At 39.0% G+C, this 23364-nt stretch overlaps 1 protein-coding gene across 2 annotated transcripts in view; it reads right to left on the bottom strand.

Moving 5' to 3' along the window:
- The window catches only part of EPB41L5 (erythrocyte membrane protein band 4.1 like 5), a 138102-nt gene that overhangs the window by 85235 nt on the left and 29503 nt on the right, over positions 1–23364 (bottom strand). For both annotated transcript variants that reach the window (XM_056117671.1, XM_056117672.1), the window contains exons 4-11: positions 20099–20141; positions 19027–19105; positions 17086–17130; positions 16858–16910; positions 8267–8387; positions 7851–7938; positions 6375–6463; positions 2077–2146 (exon numbers count right to left, since the gene is read on the bottom strand). In XM_056117671.1, coding sequence (XP_055973646.1) covers positions 2077–2146; positions 6375–6463; positions 7851–7938; positions 8267–8387; positions 16858–16910; positions 17086–17130; positions 19027–19105; positions 20099–20141 — 588 coding nt within the window. The remainder of the gene's footprint in view (positions 1–2076; positions 2147–6374; positions 6464–7850; positions 7939–8266; positions 8388–16857; positions 16911–17085; positions 17131–19026; positions 19106–20098; positions 20142–23364) is intronic.

The following is a 23364-nucleotide window of genomic DNA, read 5'->3' as shown; positions in this document are numbered from 1 at the left end:
GGATCACTCCTAACAGAAGTCAGGAAATCATATGGGGTTCAGAGGTTCAAACACAGGGGTTCAAACACAGGTTACAAGGCACATATCAAGTGTCCTACCCACTGCACTATTGTTCTGGCCTTCTATGTTCCAATCTTTTGAGGTTATCTCACTGGTCATCAAAACTCTGAGTTTTACAAAGCACACAGACTCATGTAACCACTATTAAAAATCAGATTATAAAGGAATTACTTAAATGGGGGGTTAGAGAGATAGTACAGTGGGCAGGGCATTTGCCTGGCACACAGCTGATCTCGGTTTGATCTCTGGAACCCTACACGGTTCCCTAAGTGGTTCCTGAGAGCAAAACCAGGAGTAAGCCCTGAGCACTGCCAAAAGTGGCCCAAAATTAAAAACAGAAAAAGAACGATCTAAATCTCCAAAATTCCTCAGTAGTGAAGTCTACTCAATTTTCCAACTCTAAATAATCTGATATTTGCCATTCCTACAGATTTTCCTGTATAAAAATTGTGATATAAATGGAAGTATAGTCTTTTTAAGTCTGGCTTCTTTCACCTAGAATAACGCATAAGAGATTCTTCCCTACTGTACTACTGCTTGTGTATCAAAAAAAACAAAAACAAAAACAAAAACAACAACAACAAAAAAAAAAACTAGAAAGTATGAAACCCAAGCATGAAAGTTTTTAAGTCTACAACTTTACTTCATGGTGTTTCACTAAAAACAAAACAAAAAAAACTAGGAAGTCGATCTAACTAAAATATTAAACTTTAATTTGTCAGGTTTACTAAAGAATATTATTAGGTAGATCTTTTCTTTTTTTTATTATAATACCTGATTTACAAAGTTCTTCATGATACAGTTGTTCAGGCATCCAATGTTCCAACTCCATTACCACCACCTGTGTGACCCTTCCTCCATCAATGTATCTAATATCCCACCCACCTCCCAAGCCTACCCCCTTAACAGTCACAAAGTGACTTCATATTGCCTGTCCCAACAAAATGGCAACTGGGATTTTGAAAAAGTAGATTAATAAAAGTAAGTTTGTTATATTATTATGTCTTACAACAGAGTTAGTAGAAGTCACTGCTTATTTTAGGTAGATCTTTTGTAAATCAACTTGATCATATATTAAGACAGTCTTTTAAATGTAAGTTTTATACACATCAGAATGTGTTACCAATGAAAGAACAAGAATATTCTTTTAAGGGCCAAAGAGATAGCTCAAGTGGTAGAACACCTGCTCTGAGGTGGACCACTAGCACTGCAAGTCCAGGTATGGCAGTGACACCAATAGAGCCTCTACAGAACATCTGAAAAATAAATAGCACCAGGGCTGGAGCGATAGCACAGCGGGTAGGGCGTTTGCCTTGCGCGGGGTCGATCTGGGTTTGATTCCCAGCATCCCATACAGTCCCCCGAGCACCGCCAGAAGTAATTCCTGAGTTCATGAGCCAGGAATAACCCCGGTGCATCACCAGGTGTGACCCAAAAAGAAAAATAAATAAATAAATAAATAAATAAATAAATAAATAAAACAGCACTACTGCCACTGAGTGTGGTCCCAAACAAAAACATAATATTGTCTTATATATTGTCTTTAATCTTTTTTGACAGGCAGGGGATTGGTTTTGGGTGCCACTTGTATCAGTGCTCAGGGGCTATTCCTAGCTGTGTTCTCAGAAGTGACCCCTGGTGCTACTCAATGATCATATGCAGTACTGGGGACTGAATCAGGGTTCAGGGCCAGCTGATATGGCAAGTGCCTTAACCCCTGTACTGTCCCCAAGCCCTGTTGTCTTTAATCTGAAGGGCAGACAACCACATTATGATGGTGTAATGTGAAACAAGGAATTAACTATGAATCATAGTAAATTTCTACTTTACTACTCTATAAAACAATGTATTAAAGACTTATAAAGTCTTAAGTTATTACACAATAAAGTTTTTGTTTTGTTCAGCATTGGAAAATCAAACCCAGGTCTCATATATGCAGCTGTGTGCTGTATCACTGAGCCATACTACATCCCTGTCCAACACAGTGTTAAGCAGTGCTAGGTATGCAGTTCCTACCTGATCATCATCTTCTACAACCACCAGAGTCAATTTATTCTTCTTAAAATCCAATCTGGTTATCTTGGGCCTGTAACAATGAGAAAAACAGTCAAGTTTCAAATCAGTAACCTCAAAATTTAATTTTTTTTCTTGTTACTTCAAGCACACCTAATATTTGCATTAAAAATTAATGAGGGCATGGCCAGAACAATAGTACAGTAGATAGGGTGTTTGCCTTGCAAGCAGCCAATCCTGGTTCGATCCCTGGTATTTCATATTGTCCCCTGAGCTCACCACAAGTGATCCTTGAGTACAGAGCCAGGAAAAGTCCTGTGCACTGCTAGGTGTGGCCCAAAAATAAACGAAAAATGATAATGAGGGCAACATATTCTACAATGCTTAGGGGAAAAGTCTTCAATATAAAAGTGTTTAAAAAATATAGTTAACAACAAAAAAAATCCATTTCTAAAGTTGAATCTCTGGGAAAACTGAAACAATATATAACAGATTTTAAAAGTTAAAGAAAAAAAGAGATGCTCATATACATTTTCTTAAATACATTTGTGCATGTATTTGTGCTGAGAATTGGCCCCTGAGTACTGCCAGGCATAACCCAAATACATTTGTGCATGTATTTAAGAAAATAAAGGTACTAGGGCCGGAGTGATAGTACAGCAGCTAAGGCACTTGCCTTACACACGACCAACCTGGGTTTGATTCTTGGCATCCAATATGGTTCCCCCAAAACTGCCAGGAGTAATTCCTAAGTGCAAGAGCTAGGAGCGAACCCCTGAGGACTGCTGGATATGTCCCCACACACACACACTGAAACCACCCCCCAAAAGAAAGTAAAGATACACACACACACACACACACACACACACACACACACACAAGCATACATCCATATTTTCATAGACTCTCAGCTATGGTGTCAGAGAATTCCCAATCTAGCATTCCCATTAACATAAGAAAGATTATTATAAAGCTTTTCAATAGGTATATGGGGCTGGAATATGGGGCTCAGTGGATAGGGATTTGCCTTGATTCCCTTCTACATACCCAACCCCCCCACACAGCCCCCAGCACCTTAGCATTGCCAGGAGTGCTTAGGGAACCATATGGAATACTGGAGGTAGAAGCCAGGTCAGCCTTGTGCATGGCAAACTCCCTACCATTGTACTATCACTACAGTCCTTCAATTCTATTTTCTTTATCAATTTTGATTTGATAAAATATATTTTAAAGGGGAAAAAATTTTATGGTCTACTTTAAAATTGTGTCTCCACCTATAACACTATCCTAAGCAATCTATTACCTGAACCTATGATACAATCCTAAGCAATTTACTACCTGAACAAATGCCAAAACAACACTCACTACCACTAATTTTTAAGTATAATATACATATAATTATAAAGCATAATCATCCCATAAGAGTTTAGCAAAACAATAGCTAAATATGTACAACATGTGAATGAAGAGGGGAAGAGCTGGCATCAGTGTAACAAATACATACTACCTCTAAGTGCCAGATACTGTTCTAAGTAGCCTATGTGTACTGATACAACTGGTTCCCACAGCCACATCATAAGGTGAAACAAACAAACAAAAATGCTTTCTCTTTATCTTGAGCATTCTCTGGCCATGGAAGATGGAAGCACGGTCCATCTGCACAAGCTGCTGTGTCAGAGAATTAAAACTGTAAGAGTGGGTGTATAAAAACATGTTCTCTCTTCTCTCATGGACACTCAAATCTCTTCAAGAGTCCCTAGCAGGGACACCTGAGAGACAGCTTAAAGGGCTGAATGAGTGCATAAATTAGCAAGCTAAATTCCCAAGTTCAATCCCCGGCACCCTGTTCCCCCAAGGATCACTGGGAGTCAGAGTATAACCTGAGTGCTGAGAATTGGCCCCTGAGTACTTCCAGGCATAACCCAAACTCCAAAAGAAAAAATGAACACTAACTTGAATTTTTTGAGAGGAAAAAACTTTCAACCTTACATCTAGACCACAGTAGTGAGAGACATGCCTCTCATCTAAGAAGCAAAATAAATAAATACGACAAGCAAGCAAACAACAAAATAACCAAAAAACCCAAATATGAAGAAAAGGCATTTTAAAGTATGCAAGATTTCATATAATTTACCTCATTATTATTATTATAAATTACCCTTTTGTTGGGTTGGAGCACAGTGGTTAGGGCATTTGCCTTGCACGCGGCCGATCTAGCCTACCCGAGTTCAATTCCTCTGCCCCTCTCAGAAAGCCCGCAAGCTACCAAGAGTATTTCACCTGCACAGCAAAGCCTGGCAAGCTACCGGTGATGTATTCGATATTCCAAACACAGTAACAAGTCTCACAATGGAGACATAAATGGGTCAGCTCAAGCAAATCGATGAACAATGGGAGGACAGTGCTACAGTGCAGTGCTACCCTTTTGTTAGGCCAGGACTATGTATCACAAAAACAAAAGCAAAGAAAAAGAAAAATTGGGAGAAAGACAGCATCCTAGATGTGAAAACAGAAAAAGGAAATTTCAGAATAAAAGCTGGAAGACGATACAACTACTGGAAGAGAAGATGAGATTTAGTGTAACTCTTGATAGGGTTTGAAATAACTGACAAAGAGAAAGGCAGGTGCTTTAATGGATTATGGGGAGGAATACAGGGATGAGGGGATGATTAGAAAGTCCAGCGAAGGGCTCAAGTCATGTAAGGAGCTCCTGTTGCATGTGGTCAACCCCAGCCAATCCCTGACACTGTATACAGTTCCCCAGCACTGTCAGGAGCGACCCTTCAGTGGAAAGCCAGGAGTAGCCCCTAGGCACTGCCAAATGAAACACAAACTCCCTTCCCCTCATCCTCCCCCCTCCCCAAAAAAGAATCCTAGAAAAACAGAAAAATAACCTTATAGAGTTTAAGAATTTCTGGGCTGACAAGAAAAAGGGCTGGGAGTAGTGGTACTGTATAAGGAGTGATACTGAGTGATCTTTTGATAGGGTTGCATAAATAGAAAGTCCTTCTCAGCAAGAAAACTTCCCCAGGCAATGGCACAAGGCCACCACCGAGAAAAAGAAGAGGGCAAGGGACTTCTCCAGGGAACAAGGGAAGCAGAGTGGGAGCATATGTGCCTAGGTAAGGGCACTCAGGAAGGGAGCAGTGCTGGTCAGAAAGTTCAAGAGAGCAGCCATGGCAGGTTCTTGACAGGATCAGTCTTATTACCCTAAGCGTCATGAGATCCAGCATTCAGAGGGTTAATGAAACAGCCAGGCTCTATGGAGCTGAAGTATACTTATTAGATGTGTAAGAGTGAGTTCGGTGCTGACTGAGCTAATGGTCCTGGGGTACAACGAAGAAGTAAATAATACGAAGGCCATGATACAAAGGTTTTCACCGGCCTGGGTATATAAAAATGCAAGTACCCTACTAAGCACTGTAGCAGTTCTGACACAGATATAAAAAAATACTTCTTGATTTTTTTCCATTTTTAGAATCAACCACACAAAACATGAAGATCTTAATTATAGCTATGATATGAAATAAGATAAATTCTCGATATGGAAAGTAAAATGCAAAGGTTAAATTTTAAAGTGTGGATTATAGCAGATGAGACACAGAAAGGGACTACCACGTACTATTACCTTCCTCTCTCACAAGAGGAAGTGGAAGGAAAGACTGGAACAAGAAAGATTAAAAATCCTGACAGAAATATATGATAAAGCAACCCTGTAAACCTATAAAAATATAAAACACTCATACTAAGGCATGTATTTTTAAAACATATCTTAAAATTATGGAAAATATAGGTAGAAGTATTTTAAAACTTGCCTCAAGGAACTGACTAAAGATATTGACAAGAGTAGGTCAGGAAACAGTTGCTACTCATTTACAAGAATTTTCAGATCTACTTGGCTTCAAACTCAATTTTACTTTCTTGTTTATTATTATTATTATTTTAGTTGAATCACCATGAAATATACTGTTATAAAGTTGTTCATGATCAGATTTCAGTCATACAATATTCTAACACCCATCCTTCCACCAGTGTGCATTTCCCACCACCAAAGTCCCCAGTTTCCCTCCCACCATTCTCTCCCTCCCCACCACCGCCTCAGCCTGCCTCTATTAAGTAAATAGGTTTTCTCGCTCTGTCCTCTCTCTCTCTCCCTCTCCTTCCACCCCCTTTTTGGGGTTTGCAATATAGATACTAAGAGATTATTATTCAAACTCAATTTTAAATATTAAGGTGACATGATCTTATTCATTCAAAAAATCAAAGCCAGAACAACCATCTTTGACTCTGACTCTGCTTACCAAAAAAATAAGCCAATCTTGGTCTCGCCTTCAAAAACAAGAACTCCTGTAGGGGTCAGTCCCAAGCTATAGTCATTCCCATCTCTAGCCTAATGGAAGAAGAGCAAAATGTGTTAGCTTTCTTTACATAAAGCAGGCTTCACTTTTTTCACACAACTGTCATTTTTACATTGAATAATACTAATTATCCAGGTTAATATTAATTAACATTAACTCAAGGCATTTTCAACTATAAAAAAATAATCAACACAATAACCTGAAGAAAATTTACTTCGCTGAAACATTGTTTTATGATATGATTTCATTAAAAACAGGCAATTATAGTCCCATTAAAAAGAAAACTCTTTCTAGATTCTTCCCATACTCTTTTCTCAACTGAACCACACATTTTGAGAATAAAAAACAAAACAAAACAAAACAAAAAACATTGCCTTTCTTGGAAAATTTAGCTCTGGATGCCCAAAATAAATCATAAAACAAGAAATATAGCTTATCAAAGTTTTCCAAAGCAATACATTTTCAAGTTTGCTTCCTAAATTATATTAATTTTTACAAAGCATATCTTTAGTAACAAATTTTTTTTTATAAATTTTTATTAGTGAAACACCATGAGGTACAGTTGTAGACTTACAAATTTTTGTGCTTGGGTTTCGATTATACAATGATCAAATACCCATCCCTCCACCAGTGCCCATTTTCCACCACCATGGATCCCAGTATCCCTCCCACCCCCATCCCCCCCATCCTACCCTGCCTCTGTGGCAGGGCATTCCCTTTTGTTTTCTCTCTCCTTTTGGGTGTTGTGGTCTACAAAGTTGTTTTTTAAAAAATGAAAAAATTTTAAAAACATAGCCATACTTTTTTGGGGATTTTGGTTATCTTCTCTCATAATGAATATGAGGTTCTCTTCAACTGAATATTAATCTCAACCATCATAACCACACAAAGTACCCACTGCCTTTTTGTTCCCAAAAACAAAATTAAACAATTTTAAAATGGGCTGGACAGAGAGTATAGGGAGGGAGATAGTGGCTTGCCTTCCACATGGTCAACCCCAGTTAGATCCTGGGTGCTGCGTATGATCTCTGAGAACTACCAGAAGAGATTCTGGGCACAGAGTCAGGAGTAACTCCTGAGTACAGTCAGGTGTGAGCCACAAAGAACCGAATACTAGTTAGCCTATGCAAGCTCCATGACCACCCTAAAACTGAAAACTTCCAGTCACTGTGAATATTGAAGATTTTTTGACGCATTTTAAACACATAACAACTACATGGGGCCAGAATGAATAGGTAGGACATTTGCCTTCAATGTTGCTGATGAAGATTTGATCCCTGGCATCCCATATGCTCCCCTGAGCTTGCCAGGAATGATCCCTGAGCAGAGCAAGGAGTAAGCCCTGAGCATCACCAGATGTGGTCCCCCTCAAAAAGAAAAAAAATTCCAAAAGCCAAAACATAAGTACACAGTGCTTACCTTAACCACATGCATATCAACCCCATACATTTCTAACCATTTGGCTTTATTTAGATAATTGGTTTCAGCTTGTGCTGGTGTCTGACCTCTGAAATTAAATATAAAAACAAATTAAAAAACCAAAGAAATAATAAATATAAAATCAATTTTTACCAAGTAAAAAAACAGAAAATAAATATGAAGTCACTAATGTTGTGATGTTACAGAGATTATAATCAGAGGCTGGAGAGATAGTACAGCAGGTAGGGCTCATAGTTGCACGTGGCCAACTTGGGTTCATTCCCTAGCATCCTCTATGGTCCCCCAAAACCCACCAGGAGTTATCCCTGAATGTACAATCATGAGTAAGCCCTGAGCACTGCCAGATATGGCCCCCAAACCAAAAATAAAATAAATTATGATTAAATATCAAGTACCTGTATTCCTTCCATTTCTCAAAAATGGCAAGCTCCATCTCTTCAGTCTGAATGGGCACAAACCTGAACTCAGATACAAGTTCAGGACTGTGCTCAGCAAGATCAAAGTCACCAAGTTCAGCTAGAAATACAATTTTCACAAAGTTATATTTTGTTAAGAAATTGGCTTCCTGTTAAGTTTTCTTTAAAGTTTTTTATTTTACTAATAAAAATTAGTAATAAGATTAAAAAAATTCTTAAATTATCATGAATTCATAATATCCACACCATTATACACATATCATGAATTTGTGTTTAGAGGTATATATAATCAATTAAATGTCTCTTTCTTAATTTTTTTCATGTTTTGTAATGATTAATTTTTGAAAACCTTTCTGGACTGCCAAAGAGAAATACTTTTAATCACATTAAGAATAAACAGGGGCTGACTTTTAATCACATAAAGAATAAACAGGAGCTGGAGCGATAGCACAGCAGGTAGGGCGTTTGTCTTGCACTCAGTCAACCCAGGTTCGATTTCCAGCATCCCATATGGTCCCCTGAGAACCTCCAGGAGTAATTCCTGAGTGCATAAGCCAGGAGTAACCCCTGTGCATCGCCAGGTATGACCCAAAAAGAAAAAAAAAAGAATAAACAAAAATATGTAGCAAACTTTATAAGATAACAAGCCAGCATTCATTAAGAGTCTAATGTGAGCAGAATATTACACTAACATCATATTCCACTGTAAGAAAAACTGTGCTGCTAGAAATGTATCAATCTTAAATAAGTAAAAAAAAATTACTAAAATACACTGTGGAAAGGAAATTAGGGAAAGAAGTGAACAATGTGCAAACATTTACATCATAATCTATAGTTATCTCTCAATGGTGAATTTGGAAAAGGGAAAACAGAGATCCTAATTTTCTATATTATACAACTTTTCCACACGATAGAAAACTTTTCTTTAAAAATTATTTTAGGGGTTGGAGCGCTAATACAAACACCCAGGAGTAAGTGCTGAGCACAGCTGGATATGGTCCAAACAAAACTCACTTAAAAATTGTAAGATTTCTACTAGGTAAAAAAAACCTAACTGTGGAGTGAAAACTATCTTGAGGTAGTAACAAAGATGATTATGACTCATGTTTTAATAAAACACTTAACAAATCTCTCATTCTTGAGCATGAGTATGCAGATCTTTTCTTATTACATTTACCATAAAACATAAAATAGTGTTCTTAAATTGCTACTTATTTCAGATGAATTGGGAACAAATAAAACAAAATTCACTAATGTCATGTTAATCATTAAAATTTTTTATTCTAGCATACACAGTCTAGTAAGAATGTTTCTTTTTTTGCAAAGGCTAAAATTATAGATTGCCTAAAATATCAGTTTTCACAGGGAAATGCCTAACTTTAATAGTATTTGGTAAACCTAGCACTGCAGCACTGTCCTCCCATTATTCATCGATTTGCTTGAGCGGGCACCAGTAACATTTCCATTGTGAGACTTGTTACTGTTTTTGGCATACTGAATACACTGCCACGGGGAGCTTGCCAGGCTGCCATGTGGGCAGGATACTCTAAGTAGCTTGCTGGGCTCTCCAAGAGGAACAGAAGAATGGAACCTGGGTCGGCCATATGCAAGGCAAACGCCCTACCGGCTGTGCTATGGCTCCTGACCGTTAGAGAATGAGAAAAAATAAGACAACATTTAAATAAAAGTACCTGTAAAGCTCTACGGCTTTTGGTTATTTTCCATATTCAAAAATATATATATTCAATGACCTTTGAATAAAGCTTTAAATTGCATCATGTCTATTTTTTGTTTGGGGGCCATGCCCAGCTGTGCTCTAGGCTTCTGACTCTGTGCTCACTCTTGGTGGCACTCAGGGAACCACATGTGGTACCAGAGGTCACATTCATGTTTGGTACAAGGTCGGCACTATCCCCACTCTACTATTTATATGGCCGACAAATTGTGTTGTTTTTTATATTTTAGGTTTTTTTTAAATTTAAATTTTTAAAAAATTTTTATTAGTGAAACACCATGGGGTACAGTTGTAGATTTACAAATTTTTGTGCTTGGGTTTCAATTATACAATGATCAAACACCCATCCCTCCACCAGTGCCCATTTTCCACCACCATGGGTCCCAGTATCCCTCCCAACCCCCAGGCCCCCATCCCACCCTGCCACTGTGGCAGGGGCATTCCCTTTTGTTCTCTCTCTCCTTTTGGATGTTGTGGTTTGCAAAAGAGGCACTGAGTGGCAATCATGTTTGGTCTATCGTCTACTTTCAGCATGATTCTCCCATCCTGGGAGGATCCTCCGAACACCTTTTATTTAGTGTTCCTTTCTCTGTCTGAGCTCCCTTTTCCCCTAGAATGTGTGGCTGGCCTCCAAGCCATGGAGCAAAACTCCTGGTACTAATCTCGGCCACTCTTGGGTGTTAGTGTCCTATTTTATTATTGTGTTTTAAGTTTAATCTTTCAATCTTTGTAGGATGCCCAAATAGTATTTGTGTGAACATATATCACAGTGATGTTTTCTATGAATTCCAAATCTTTTATAGACGTACAAAAGCAAATCTAATTGACCCAAACCTAAAACATAACTCAAAAATTCAATGATTGTTAAATTAAAGGAGATGTTGAGGTAGTTGAGTTACAAGCAGATATTTGGTAAACATAGCAAGAAAAATAAAAGGAACTTTATTATAAATCTTAATTGTTGGATGCCCCCCCCCCACACACACCAAATTAACATTTTTATTAAACCAGGTTTTAAAAGGTTCAGAGGGGCTGGAGTGACAGTACAGTGGTTGGGTAGCTTGCCTTGCACGTGGTGAACCCAGGTTTGATCCTGGCATCCCATATGGTCCCCTCTTCTCCAGGAATAATCCTTGAGTGGAGAGCCAGGACTAAGTCCTGAGCACCACTGGGTGCAACACAAAACCCCAAAAAACAAACCAAAAGAAAAGTTCACTGTGGAATAATTAATGGGTTTAATAAACCCAAAATATGTCATTTTATATAAACTATGTATATATTAGCAAATTACTTCTAAGATTTTCTTTTGTGTACTTTTAGTTAAAAACAGCAGAAACAGGAGCTAGAGCAATAGCACAGCGGACAGGGCATTTGCCTTGCACATGGCCGACCTGGGTTCGACTCCCAGCATCCCATATGGTCCCCCAAGCACCACCAGGAGTGTTTCCTGAGTGCAGAGCCAGGAGTAACCCCTGAGCATCAGCTGGGTGTGACTAAAAACGGGGATATGGTGCCGCCAGCAGGTCAATCTGTACCTGTGAGGCGAGTGCATCAGCAGCCTGATGGCACCGTCAGACTTTCAGATACACCAAAATTGCTGCTGTGCTTTGGCCAGACCCCAAAACCTTGGGGCAAAGTTTACCAAAAAAGTAAATGGCCAAAAGTTAGGTATGTGGGAGACACACTCACAAACCACCTCCGGCTCTGCTATATAATTGGAGGCATGGTCTCTCTGGTCCCTATCAATTGCTTAACAGCCATGATCCCAGAGACTCAGAAACGAATCTCAGAACCCAAAGGATTTAAACAGAAATCCATCCTGTTCCTGCAGTAGGCTACTGGCGCTGAGCCACTCCAGGTGGGAATAGGTTTCGTGCCTTGGCCTGTTCCCCCTGGCGGCCTGGTGACCGCCATTCTCCAGAGGCCACTGGACAGTCAGGTTTGGGCCTGCAGTGACGAGACACATGGGGCCTCGCCAGATGGGGGTGGAACCCGCCCTTTCCTCCCCGTCCAAAGGAGACCCAGAGTTACCACTCACAAATGGCCTCTCTGGCTCCTGATCAAGCTGCTTAACGGCCATGATCCCAGAGAATCAGAAACAAATCTCGAAACCCAGCAGCTTTTGGCAGAAATGCATTTGGACCACATACAAGTGGCTGATGCCTCAGAGCTTACTGGAAAGCCAGGTATGAGCCAGCGGTGACAGGGGAACTGCAGTCTCATGGGAAGGGGGGCGGTACCAGCTCATCCTTCACTCCCTACCGAGGTTACAAGTTCACCCCACAAGCGGCTCTCCAGCATGGCCATGGCTCCAGAGGCAAAAGGACTTAGTCCAGAGCCCGGCAGCTTGTGGGAGAAAAGTGAATGGACCATGCGTTAAACTACGGCACCATGCCTCCCCGGGAGGGAAAGGGTGTTGCTCCCTTCCGCCTTTTTCCCTCCCAGCAGCAAGGTGGCTGCCATTTCAGAGCTTATAGGAAAGCCAGGTATGAGCTGGCGGTAACAGGGCAACTGAAGTCTCATGGGATGGGGGGCGGTACCGGCTCCTCCTTCACTCCCTAGCGAGGTCACAAGTTGGCCCCCAAGAGCGGCTCTCCAGCACAATCATAACACCAGACACACAGAAACCAATCTCGTAATTATTGGGCTCTTTGCAGAAACCCAAAATAGCACAGCCACTATTGCGGTCAGCTCAATATTATATGATTCTCATAACCAGCTATAGAAAACAAAGTATTTCACAATGCCTTTTCAGCAATTCTGATTGTTGGGGCGGGGGGGGAATTCTAAACAATAATGGTGCATCTTTTGTCGAAATAATGAATGTAATCAATGTAGAGAAGAGTTAAGTAGAAATAAACTGCCTCACAGGTATTGGGAGGGGCAGGAGGGGGGTATATTGGGGTTCTTGGTGGTGAAAAGTGAGTACTGATGAAGGGAAACGTGTTGGATCATTGTATGACCGAGACTTAAACCTGAAAGCTTAGTAACTTTTCCCACAGTGATTCAGTATATATAAGAAAAAATAAATAAAATTATGAAAAGAAAAGAAAATAACAAATAAGCACCATATAAAATAGACAACTGTATATGTTTGTGTATCACTTGATCACTTGATATCCCGTTACTCATCGATTTGCCTGAGCGGGTGCCAGTAACGTTCCCATTCATCCCTGTTGCGTGCCAGCGTAGCCCAATGGAATCTGCTCATTCTAGGAACAAGAAGAGCCTCAAACTGATCGTTCAGGGTCTTTACGAAGAAGTCTGACAATCTCGTAGGTGGGCAGCCACGTGATCTTTTGACATCCTGTGGAATCCAGTCAGTAAAGGCTCTAGTCCAGTGGTCGTCTCTAAATCTCATTACGTGTCCAGCCCATCAGATTTTTGATGCCTTGGCAAACGAGACAGCGTCCCTGATTCTTGAACATCAACCTAGGTCGGAACTCCGGATTCTTTCTCTCATTTGAGTGAAGCGTGATACTCCAAGCATAGCTCTTTCGATTCCTCTTTGAGGGATCCGAATAGTGTTCTCATCCTGTTTTCGTAGGGCCCAGGTCTCTGAGGTGTATGTTAATGCAAGAAGAACAGTGGAATAGAAGAGATGTGCTCAGAGCTGGAGGTTCTTCGTCCTCTTAGTTATTTCTTTGACGCTCTTGAAGGCGTTCCAAGCTGCTCTCTTCCTCCTGCGCAACTCAGGTGCCAGGTCATTCGTCAAGTTGACTTCTCGACCTAGGTACACATAGCTTTTGCATTCGGAGATGGTCGTTCCGTTGAGAGCGAATGGGGCATCAGGAACGATGTTTCTCATAAACATTGTCTTCGTAAGATTCAGCTGTAGTTCGACCTTTCCACACTCACGGTCGAAGTCAGTCAGCATTTGTGCCGCTTGGCTGATGTTTGGTGTTATTAGAACCATGTCATCAGCAAAGTGGAGGTGGTGTAGTTGCCGACCATCTATCTTCACTCCCATTCCTACCCATTCCAGTAGTCGCATGACGTTCTCAAGGGTGGCACTGAAGAATTTCGGTGAAACAGTATCACCCTGCCAAACCCCTCTCTTGACATGGATGATTACTTCTTTGTAGAATGGTGAGATCCTGGTAGTGAATCCGTAATCAGCTCATGGAGGGTCCTGATGTATTGAGTTTGAACGCCCTGATTGGCTAGGGCTTCGATGACTGCTTTCGTCTCAACAGAATCAAAGGCCTTCTTTAAATCAATGAACGTTAGACAGAGCGGCATCTTGAACTCCCGAAAAACCTCAATGAGCTTGGATGTCGTGTGAATATGGTCGATGGTGCTGAATCCTTTTTGGTTCCTGGCTTGCTCACATGGTTGTCCATCATCTAGTGTTCTGCGAATCCTATTCAGGATGACACAAGTGAACAGTTTGTAGATGACAGACAATAGGCAGATTGGGTGATAGTTGCCAATGTCATGAATGTCTCCCTTCTTGTACAGTAATACAGTCCTGCTGGTTTTCCATTGGGATGGAAACTTGTATTCAGACAGGTAGCGTGTGAAGAGCCAAGCCAGTATACTGATGAGTACTGACGGTAGGTTCTTCAGGTGTTCGGGTCTGACCTTGTCTGGGCCAGGTGCTCTTTGTTTCTTTACCGACGAGATGGCGTGCTGGATTTCGGAAGGGAGAATGTTGGGAACGACATATCTATCTTGCAGAATTTGGTATGTGGGCAAGTGGACGTGGCTATTAAAGAGATATGAGTAGAAGTCATGAATAATCTTCTCCACTGCCCTTCTGGAAGATGTGATAGATCCACCAGGACGTTGGAGGGCAATCACCTTGGTCTTGTAGTTGGTGGAGGACAGGCAGGCGTTATGAACGCTTTCCCTGGCTTCTGCCACATCTACCAGCACTGCTGCTCTTCTCTCTTTGAGGTCTTCCTTGATTGCTTCTCTGCACTGTTTTGCGAGCTCGGATGTTCACTTGCGGGAGGCATGCACCAAACCACGTCGGCAAATAAGCTCAAGAGTGTTCGAAGACAGGCATTTTTTTGTGGTTATATCTCTCTTGGCGTTCCTCACACAATCATGGAGGTGCTGAACCAGTTGATCGTATTCCTCATCAATGTTGTCCATGACGGCATCTTCCCATGTTGCCGCAACAGACCCAAAGAGCTTCCAGCTGGTGGTTGTTCTGGGAGTTCTCTTAAATTTTGCATTTATGTTTGTGCATATAAAGTAAAATTTTAATATTTTTTTTCTCTTTGAGCCACACCAGTTGTGTTTAGAGCTTACCCATGGCTCTGACTCAAGTGTCTCTCGTGATGGTGCCAGGCATCAAATCTAGCTCAGTTATATGCAAGGCCAATACCTAAGAAATTTTTTTTTCTTGATTGTTTTGGATCAAATCCACTGATGCTCAGGGGGCTATTCCTGGCTCAGGGCTCAGGAGTAACCCCTGTCAATACTCACAGGGCTATATACAATGCCAGGAATTTGAACAAGAGCCACAAACCTATGTATCCATATGCAGTGCAAGTGCCTTACCTCCTGTACTCTCTCCAGTCTATTTTAATATTCTTTTTTTAAAAATCAAGTAATTTTAAATAAACTATAAGCAAATCATGTGGCAACAGCAGTAATCTACTTATCACAGTAGCACTATAGTCCCGTTTATGGATTTGCTCGAGCGGGCACCAGTAACGTCTCCATTGTGAGATTTGTTGTTACTGTTTTTGGCATATCAAATACGCCACGGTAGCTTGCCAGGTTCTGCCATGGGAGCAGGATACTCTTGGTAGCTTGCTGCGCTCTCCGAAACGGACGGAGGAATTAAACCAGGGTCGGCCTTGTACAAGGCAAATGCCCTACCCACTGTGCTATTGCTCCAGTACACTTATCAGAATAGCTTTACTTTTTTCATATGGCAACTTTTATTTTTATTTATTTATTATTATTATTATTGTTATTATTTTTTTTGCAAACCACAACACCCAAAAGGAGAGAGAACAAAAGGAAATGCCCTGCCACAGAGGCAGGGTGGGATGGGGGGATGGGGGGTGGGAGGGATACTGGGACCCATGGTGGTGGAAAATGGGCACTGGTGGAGGGATGGGTACTTGATCATTGTATAACTGAAACCCAAGCACAAAAATTTGTGAGTCTACAACTGTACCTCATGGTGTTTCACTAATAACAACAACAAAAAAAAACCAAACACTTTTATTTTTAAAGAAAAAAATTTCAGAGGATCCAATTGCAATATTTACTGAACTTTCAATAAGAGTGCAATTTTTTTTAAACAGCAAATGAAGGGAAATATGATGCAATGTTCCAAAACATGCTAAAAATCAAGGCTAGGGCTGGAGAGAGAAGACAGAAGTAAAGGTGATGCCTTGCAAGCAGCAAACCTAGATTTAACACCCTGCACCCTGTATACCAAAACAAAAAACAAAAAACAACAACCAAAAAAAAAGCACAAGCCAAAATGTCAGAGTTAGGGGCCAAAGAGAGAGTATAAGGGGTAGGGTGTTCTCCTAGCATTAAGTTGACCTTGGTTCAATACCTGGTATACCTAGATATCTCCTGAGCACAGTGGTCTCTGAGCACAGAATCAGAGGTAAGCCCTAAGCACCTCCAGAGAACACCAAAACAAATCAAAGAACTAAAAAAAAAGTCAGAGTCACATAGAGTTTATTAAGAAAGAGAGAGAGAGAGAGAGAGAGAGAGAGAGAGAGAGAGAAAAGAAACAGTAGTGTTTCTTCTCTTATATGTTACTTTGAATGTTGTGGAATGATTTTTTTTTAAATGATAGCATGGGTTAAGGAACCAATGAGCTTTAGTCTCAGTCGTTAATACACGAAGTGCTTACCTTGAAGGTTATAAGCTGCCAACTGAACAGCTGTTTCAAAGGGACACTCTAATCTGAGACCAAAACACAAATTTGTTAGACAGGTCAATTTCACAAGCTTTATTTTAAGTTAAATGGAAATAATATATTTTATGCTGACCATTTTTTTTCACAATTAACTCAGAATTTCTCAAAATTGCTTTTAGCTGTTTTTTTTTAAAAATGTGGTTAACCTTAAATAATACTTACTTTCCGCTAAGAATATCTTGTTTTAACTGAAGAACGAACAAATACCTAAGAAAAAGAAAAGGCACAAAATTCAACAACAATCTACTATGAAAAATAATTCTACTCTTTTATGTGGAAAAGAAAATTTCTAAAAACAGCAATAAGTCTCACAATGGAGACATCGTTACTGGTGCCTGCTCGAGCAAATTGATGAACAATGGGAGAACAGTGCTACAGTGCTACTCACACTAAAATCTAAAAGTGGTGGCGAAAAGAGCGTGAAAAGGGGGTGATAAGCATTAGGAGAATGGTAGTCTACAAGATAACAACAAATAGCAGACCACAAAACACAATACAGCAACATTTAAAGGTTTAAAACAAATTACTGAAAATGAGCTTAACTCTGACAACACAACCACCTCATCTGAGTGGATAGAGAAATGTACATAATTATAGGTATCAGCTATTATCACATTGGAAATTCGCAAAAACAAAAAATAAACCAATCAAAAGACAAACCTTTGGGGCTCGAGCAATAAATAGTACAGTGGGTAGGGAATTTGCCTTCCACGAGGCCAACCTAGGTTTGGCAACCATATTGTCCCACAAACCCACCAAGAGTGATCCCTGAATGCAGAGCCAGGACCAAGCCCTGAGCATCGCCAAGTGTGGCACAAAAACCAAAATAATATTAAATTTAAAAATTAAAAAAATATTTAAAAATACATTTAGTATTTTTAAATGCTCAGATTTTTTCCCTCTAAATTTTAACTCTCCTCACTCTAAATTTTACATTTGTAGGATTTATCTATTTCATGTAAACTCTATTATAGCACAGAATTATTGATAATATTCTTTAAATTTATATGCCTCTAAAATATTTAGCTAATATTTTTTTATTTACAATTTTGTGAAACTTCAGATTTGCTCTATCTATATGTGTAGCTGTTAGCACATCCACTCACCAAAAAAAATAGATGATCTCTTTTGTATGTAGATATAAAAAAACATAGTAAGAGAACAACAAATGGGGGCTGGAGTGATATAGTATAGCAAATAGGGCATTTGCCTTACACCTGCTGACCTGGGTTCAATCCCTGGCATCTCATGTGGTCCCCTTAGCACCACCAGGAGTAATTTTTGAGTGCAGAGAGCCAAGAGTAACCCCTGAGCATGGCCGGGTGTGACCCAGATTGAGAGAGAGAGAGAGAGAGAGAGAGAGAGAGAGAGAGAACACAACAAATTGTCAAAGTCATCAGAACTGAACATTTTGTCTATCAAACTTAGCTTACATGGCGGGGAGGAAGGACACTCGTGGAGGGACACACTCTTTCCAGCATTAGGTGTGGTGTGCTGGGATGATGTATGCAGGAAAAGCGTGTTTAACAGTATTGTAAATTCTGGTACACCAATAAAAATATTTTTTAAAATAACTTAAAAAAAAAAACCCAAAAGGACTGGATCCATTTCTTTAAAATTATGTATGCATAAATAGTGAAGTTGCAATAGGGTTAAAAAACTAAAAAAAAATAAGTGTCTAAAACCTAAAGTTTCCTCAAACAGAACAAAATCATATTTGAATTTTTTTCCATTAATCACTGGCATTTCAATAGGTAAGAAAACCAAGAGCCATTCACAAAGGTCAGAGATCATTTTGAACAGCAATAAGCATAATATTGCAATGTAAATCCTTTTTAAAGTCCATATCATTTAGTATCATTAACTAAAAAATTCTCTGGTTATATCTCTGAATATGCTAACAAGCCAATTCATTATTCTGAAAGCTAGTAAGGAACCCCCCACTTTAAAAAACCACAGTTGCCAAATGAAACTCTATTGTCTGTGATTTTATTACATGAGCAAGGAATTCATTAACTGCCTATAAAAAAATTACGAATTTTCAGTATCTTTAACAAGCTTGACCAAAAATTTACTCCTGTACAACTCTAGGTGCAGTCTTACCGGGTTAGCTCTTCACGGAGGTTATTTGGTTCTGAGGAATAAAATTTAACTCGAAGATGTAGACAATACGGTGAACCAACTGCCATTAAAAAAAATAAAAAGTAAAAAGCTTTATTTTTATATAACTACTTAAATGGTTAAGAATTTTCATCCAATAAGTATGTAAAAAAAAAAATCTACCAAAACGGGGACAGAAAGTGATAGGTTATTGTGGCAATATTTCAGGTTTCTTTATATTTAGGCTTAATTAAATTTAACACAAAAAAGATCAGTCAAATTTTTAAATTAACAGCCATCAATGAGTACAACCACAATCATCTGTCCTCCCAAGAATAGATAGTTCTATTAATTCTAAGAATGCAGGGCCAACTGCATCAAATTAAAAAGACTTGACTGCAATCTAACAGCCCTAAAAATCTGTCAGCTGTATTTCTTGAGAGCACAGAAGGATGCCTCCGTTATTAACTGCTCATCCTCCTGTGGCAAATCCTCCCACTCACTTTCACTTCAGCTACTTTCACTAACTTCAACATTCTCAATGGTTCTCAACATTCTCAATACTTTCACTAACTTCAACATTCTCAAACAATGGTTCCATTGTTTGGCAAAAGCAAGAGTGAAAAGGTCTGAAATCTGTCACTAGAAAGGAGAAACTGAATTATGAATTAAATACTGGTATTTCTCCTTGACAACTGTTAAGAATAAAACTAACATTTTTTCATTTCATGATTCCTAAATTGGGGGAAAAGACAGCAACCTTAAAGTTCCAAAATACTTTCTAGATCAGGGAAGGAGCAAACAAAAATGAAACAAGAAAATTATAATTTAAGTAAATTCTAAATAAGAATTGAACATGTCATGGGAGCTCTACAACTTACAAGCCTCTCTCCTGGAACCAAATTGTGAAACAACCTATTACATGCCAAGGTGGGAATAATATCCAACTGAAGTAGAGGTGCTATAAAATTCATCTGAAATATGATTTCTCTGTCCTTACCACTAGTAATAGGAGTTTCTAATATATATCTACATATAGTTCAATTTCTTTATTTCCACCAATTTCAACACATACTTTTTACTTGCTTTTTGATGCTCTTTGTTCCATCCAACCAATGCTGGAAAGAAAAGAAAAATTCAGTTGCTAAGCAGATGAAAGAACTTAACATTTTAATTACTAATATTAAACTGCACTGTGCTTTTTCATGGCTAGACAAAAGAAATATTTCACAAGGGAAAAAGAAAGAGAAAATGGGAGAGGATTAGCTAAGATTTATAGCAAATTTGTGACACATAAGGAAAAAAAGGACTAGAATCATACAAGTTGACTTCTAAAAATATAGTTACCTCAATTGTAAGGATATTCTAAATTTTGTCCTTAGCATTCTGCACTGTTTCCAAGAAAATTACTCTTTCAAAATATGCATGAACTGTGGTAACACAAATGGACCTTGGCACCATGACACTATAACACACATACACACCCCCTCTTAGAAGTAGAGAAAAGTGGGGCTGGAGTGATAGCACAGCGGGTAGGGCGTTTGCCTTGAACGCTGCTGACCCAGGTTCAATTCCCAGCATTCCATATGGTCCCCCGAGCACCTCCAGGAGTCATTCCTGAATACAGAGCAAGGAGTAACCCCTGAGCATCGCCGGGTGTGACCAAAAAGCAGGAAAAAAAATTAGAGAAAAGAAAATTATTATCATAGTCCAGTGCCTGGTTTATTATGTTGAAATTTTATCATAACAAAAATTTATTTTAATAGCAAAATTATATGAAATATCACTTATATTTTGCAAAACAAATATTACTCAGAATAGTGCTTCGAAAGAATCTATACAATAAAATCAGATATTCCTCATAACCAAGGCCTGAGCTATTAAAATTAGTCTTTGCTACTTTTTTATTTTTCAAAATAAGCATTTGACTAGCAGGTTTCTGCTTTCAAGATTAACAGGCTTTTTATTTCTATACCATCTTCACTCTTGAATGCCCAGTGATATACTGAACATACTGAAGGACCCAAACAGAGGCTTTTATCAATAAGCCATCCTCAGCTCACTTTATTAAATCCCTTTCCCCTACCAAGTCCTAACAGTGACAGGACATACTGATCCAACACAGATGCAGGATTGTGACTGTTCTCTCCAGCATGCTTACAATTTCAAGCACCCTAAACCAAAGTGCTCTTGTGCTAACTAGTTCACAGAGCTAAGGAATCCAGCTCCTGAATTCCAGATAGGCAAAGAGAGGGTAAACAAGGCTGCATTGTTAATAGATTTGCAACAGTTTATTTTTCTTGCCAATTATTTGCCTAGCCTCTCCTCTCCATTTTCTTCCAAAATTCAAAAGTAAAATTGACAGAATTAACAGTGTACCTACCTGTGCACATTGAAATATGATCCTAAGTAAATATTTAAAAAGGTAATTAAACACTATGCAATTCTTTTTTCTGGATTCCAATTGTATAAAGCTACTTAGCCATTGTTCACCTTCTAATATAGTTATTTATTTAATTTTATTTAATTAAACTTAACTGATTTAAGTTTTAGGCATATTTCAATCTAATAAGTAATTTTCAGGGTGTGTTTACTGGTGTTTCTTCTTTCAACAGAATAGTCAGTATAGAGAAATTCAATCCATTAATCTATTGAGTCTATAATTTAATCTATTAGGTTATTAATTTATAGACTAATGGATTTAGTCCATTAGTCAAAAAGATTTCAACTTCTGGGCACAGGGAGATGGCTTAAAAGGGCTGAGGTGCATGTTTTGCATGCAAGAACTCTGAGTTCAATCACCAACACAGAATGGTCCTCAAAGGGATGCTGGGATCCGTGGTGGTAGAAAATGGGCACTGGTGGAGGGATGGGTACTTAATCATTGTATAATTGAAACCCAAGCACAAAAATCTGTAAGTCTACAACTGTACCTCTTGGTTTGTCACTAATAAAAATTAAAAAAAAAAAGAATAGTCCTCTAAACACTAAGAGGAATAACCCGAACCCCACTGAATGTGACAGAAAAAACAACCAAAAACAACCCCCCCAAAAAGATTTCAATCTACGACAGTGAAAAGTCCACCATGGACAAGTCATGCAACTCAGTATTCCTAAGTGTGCTAAATTACTCATACAATCTAACAGCAATCACATTCTAGTATGAGGAAGCCTCATTTTAAGATTACTTTCTTCATGAATATGGGATTTCTCCTAGCTTCAGGTTTTGCCGATTAAATAACAATGAATTAACAAGTAACTGTCTGATTACCTGAGCAGTCCCAGAGAGCTACAATTAGGGAGATTCTCAGACACCGTAATGAGTGCCAACTAAGTGCAATCCTAGGAATAACTATGTCTAAAAATAATAACTGTGCTTTGAACCAACAAATCCACATCTAGAAATCATCATAAATTTATACAGATTTATCTACAAAGAATTATAAAGACTATATATCCAACAACAGTGAACGGTTACAAAGTATTTCAACATAAAATATACTCTGCATGGGGCTGGAGCACAGCGGGTGGGGCATTTGCCTCGTATGCGGCCAACCCGGGTTCGATTCCCAGCATCCCATATGGTCCCCTGAGCACCGCCAGGGTAATTCCTCAGTGCAGAGCCAGGAGTAACCCCTGTGCATCGCCAGGTGTGACCCAAAAAAAGCAAATAAATAAATAAAATATACTCTGCAACAATTAGAAGAAATGACAGCAAATACTTAGAAAATCAGTAAATTTACAACATATTGCTAAAATTTCAAAGGCAGATTGTAAAATTGTTTTGTCAAAATATAGAATGTGTATATTTTCATCCCTGTTCTAGGACTGAGAAGATCCTTAAACAGCAACATACTATCTCTAGTTGGTTGAGGCTACTTGTCAATTTTCCTTTGTTCTTTCCTATATATTTTTTGCTTTATTTTAATTTTGGACCACACCCTGCGGGCTGAGGGCTTACTCCAATCTCTGAGATCAGGATTCACTCCTGGTGGGTCCCAAGGAATCATGGGGTGCTGAGAATCGAACTTTGGTCAGTCACGTGCAAGGAAAGTGCTCTGCTGTCCAGTCTCTCTTTTCTGTATTTTCAATGGGCACATAATACTTAATATCTTATATACTATTGATATAGTTTAATTTTTCTATGCTCACCAATTTCTCTAACTTCTGCAATAAATTCCTTATAAGCCCAATTTCTATCACTATACACCACCTCAAGATTTAACTGGTTTCTCCTGATTTCTCACAATTTCTTCAGAGAGAGGAAAAAGAATTGTGTGTCAAGAGTAAAGAACATTAACAACAGATTAAAAATCAACAGGCTAAACATAAACTGATAGA

The sequence above is a fragment of the Sorex fumeus genome, unplaced genomic scaffold (genome assembly GCF_029834395.1).
Source record: "Sorex fumeus unplaced genomic scaffold, SorFum_2.1 ptg000035l, whole genome shotgun sequence".
NCBI lineage: Eukaryota > Metazoa > Chordata > Mammalia > Eulipotyphla > Soricidae > Sorex > Sorex fumeus.
The sequence above is the reverse complement of the archived record's forward strand: the minus strand, read 5'-3'. Positions and strand labels throughout refer to the sequence as shown.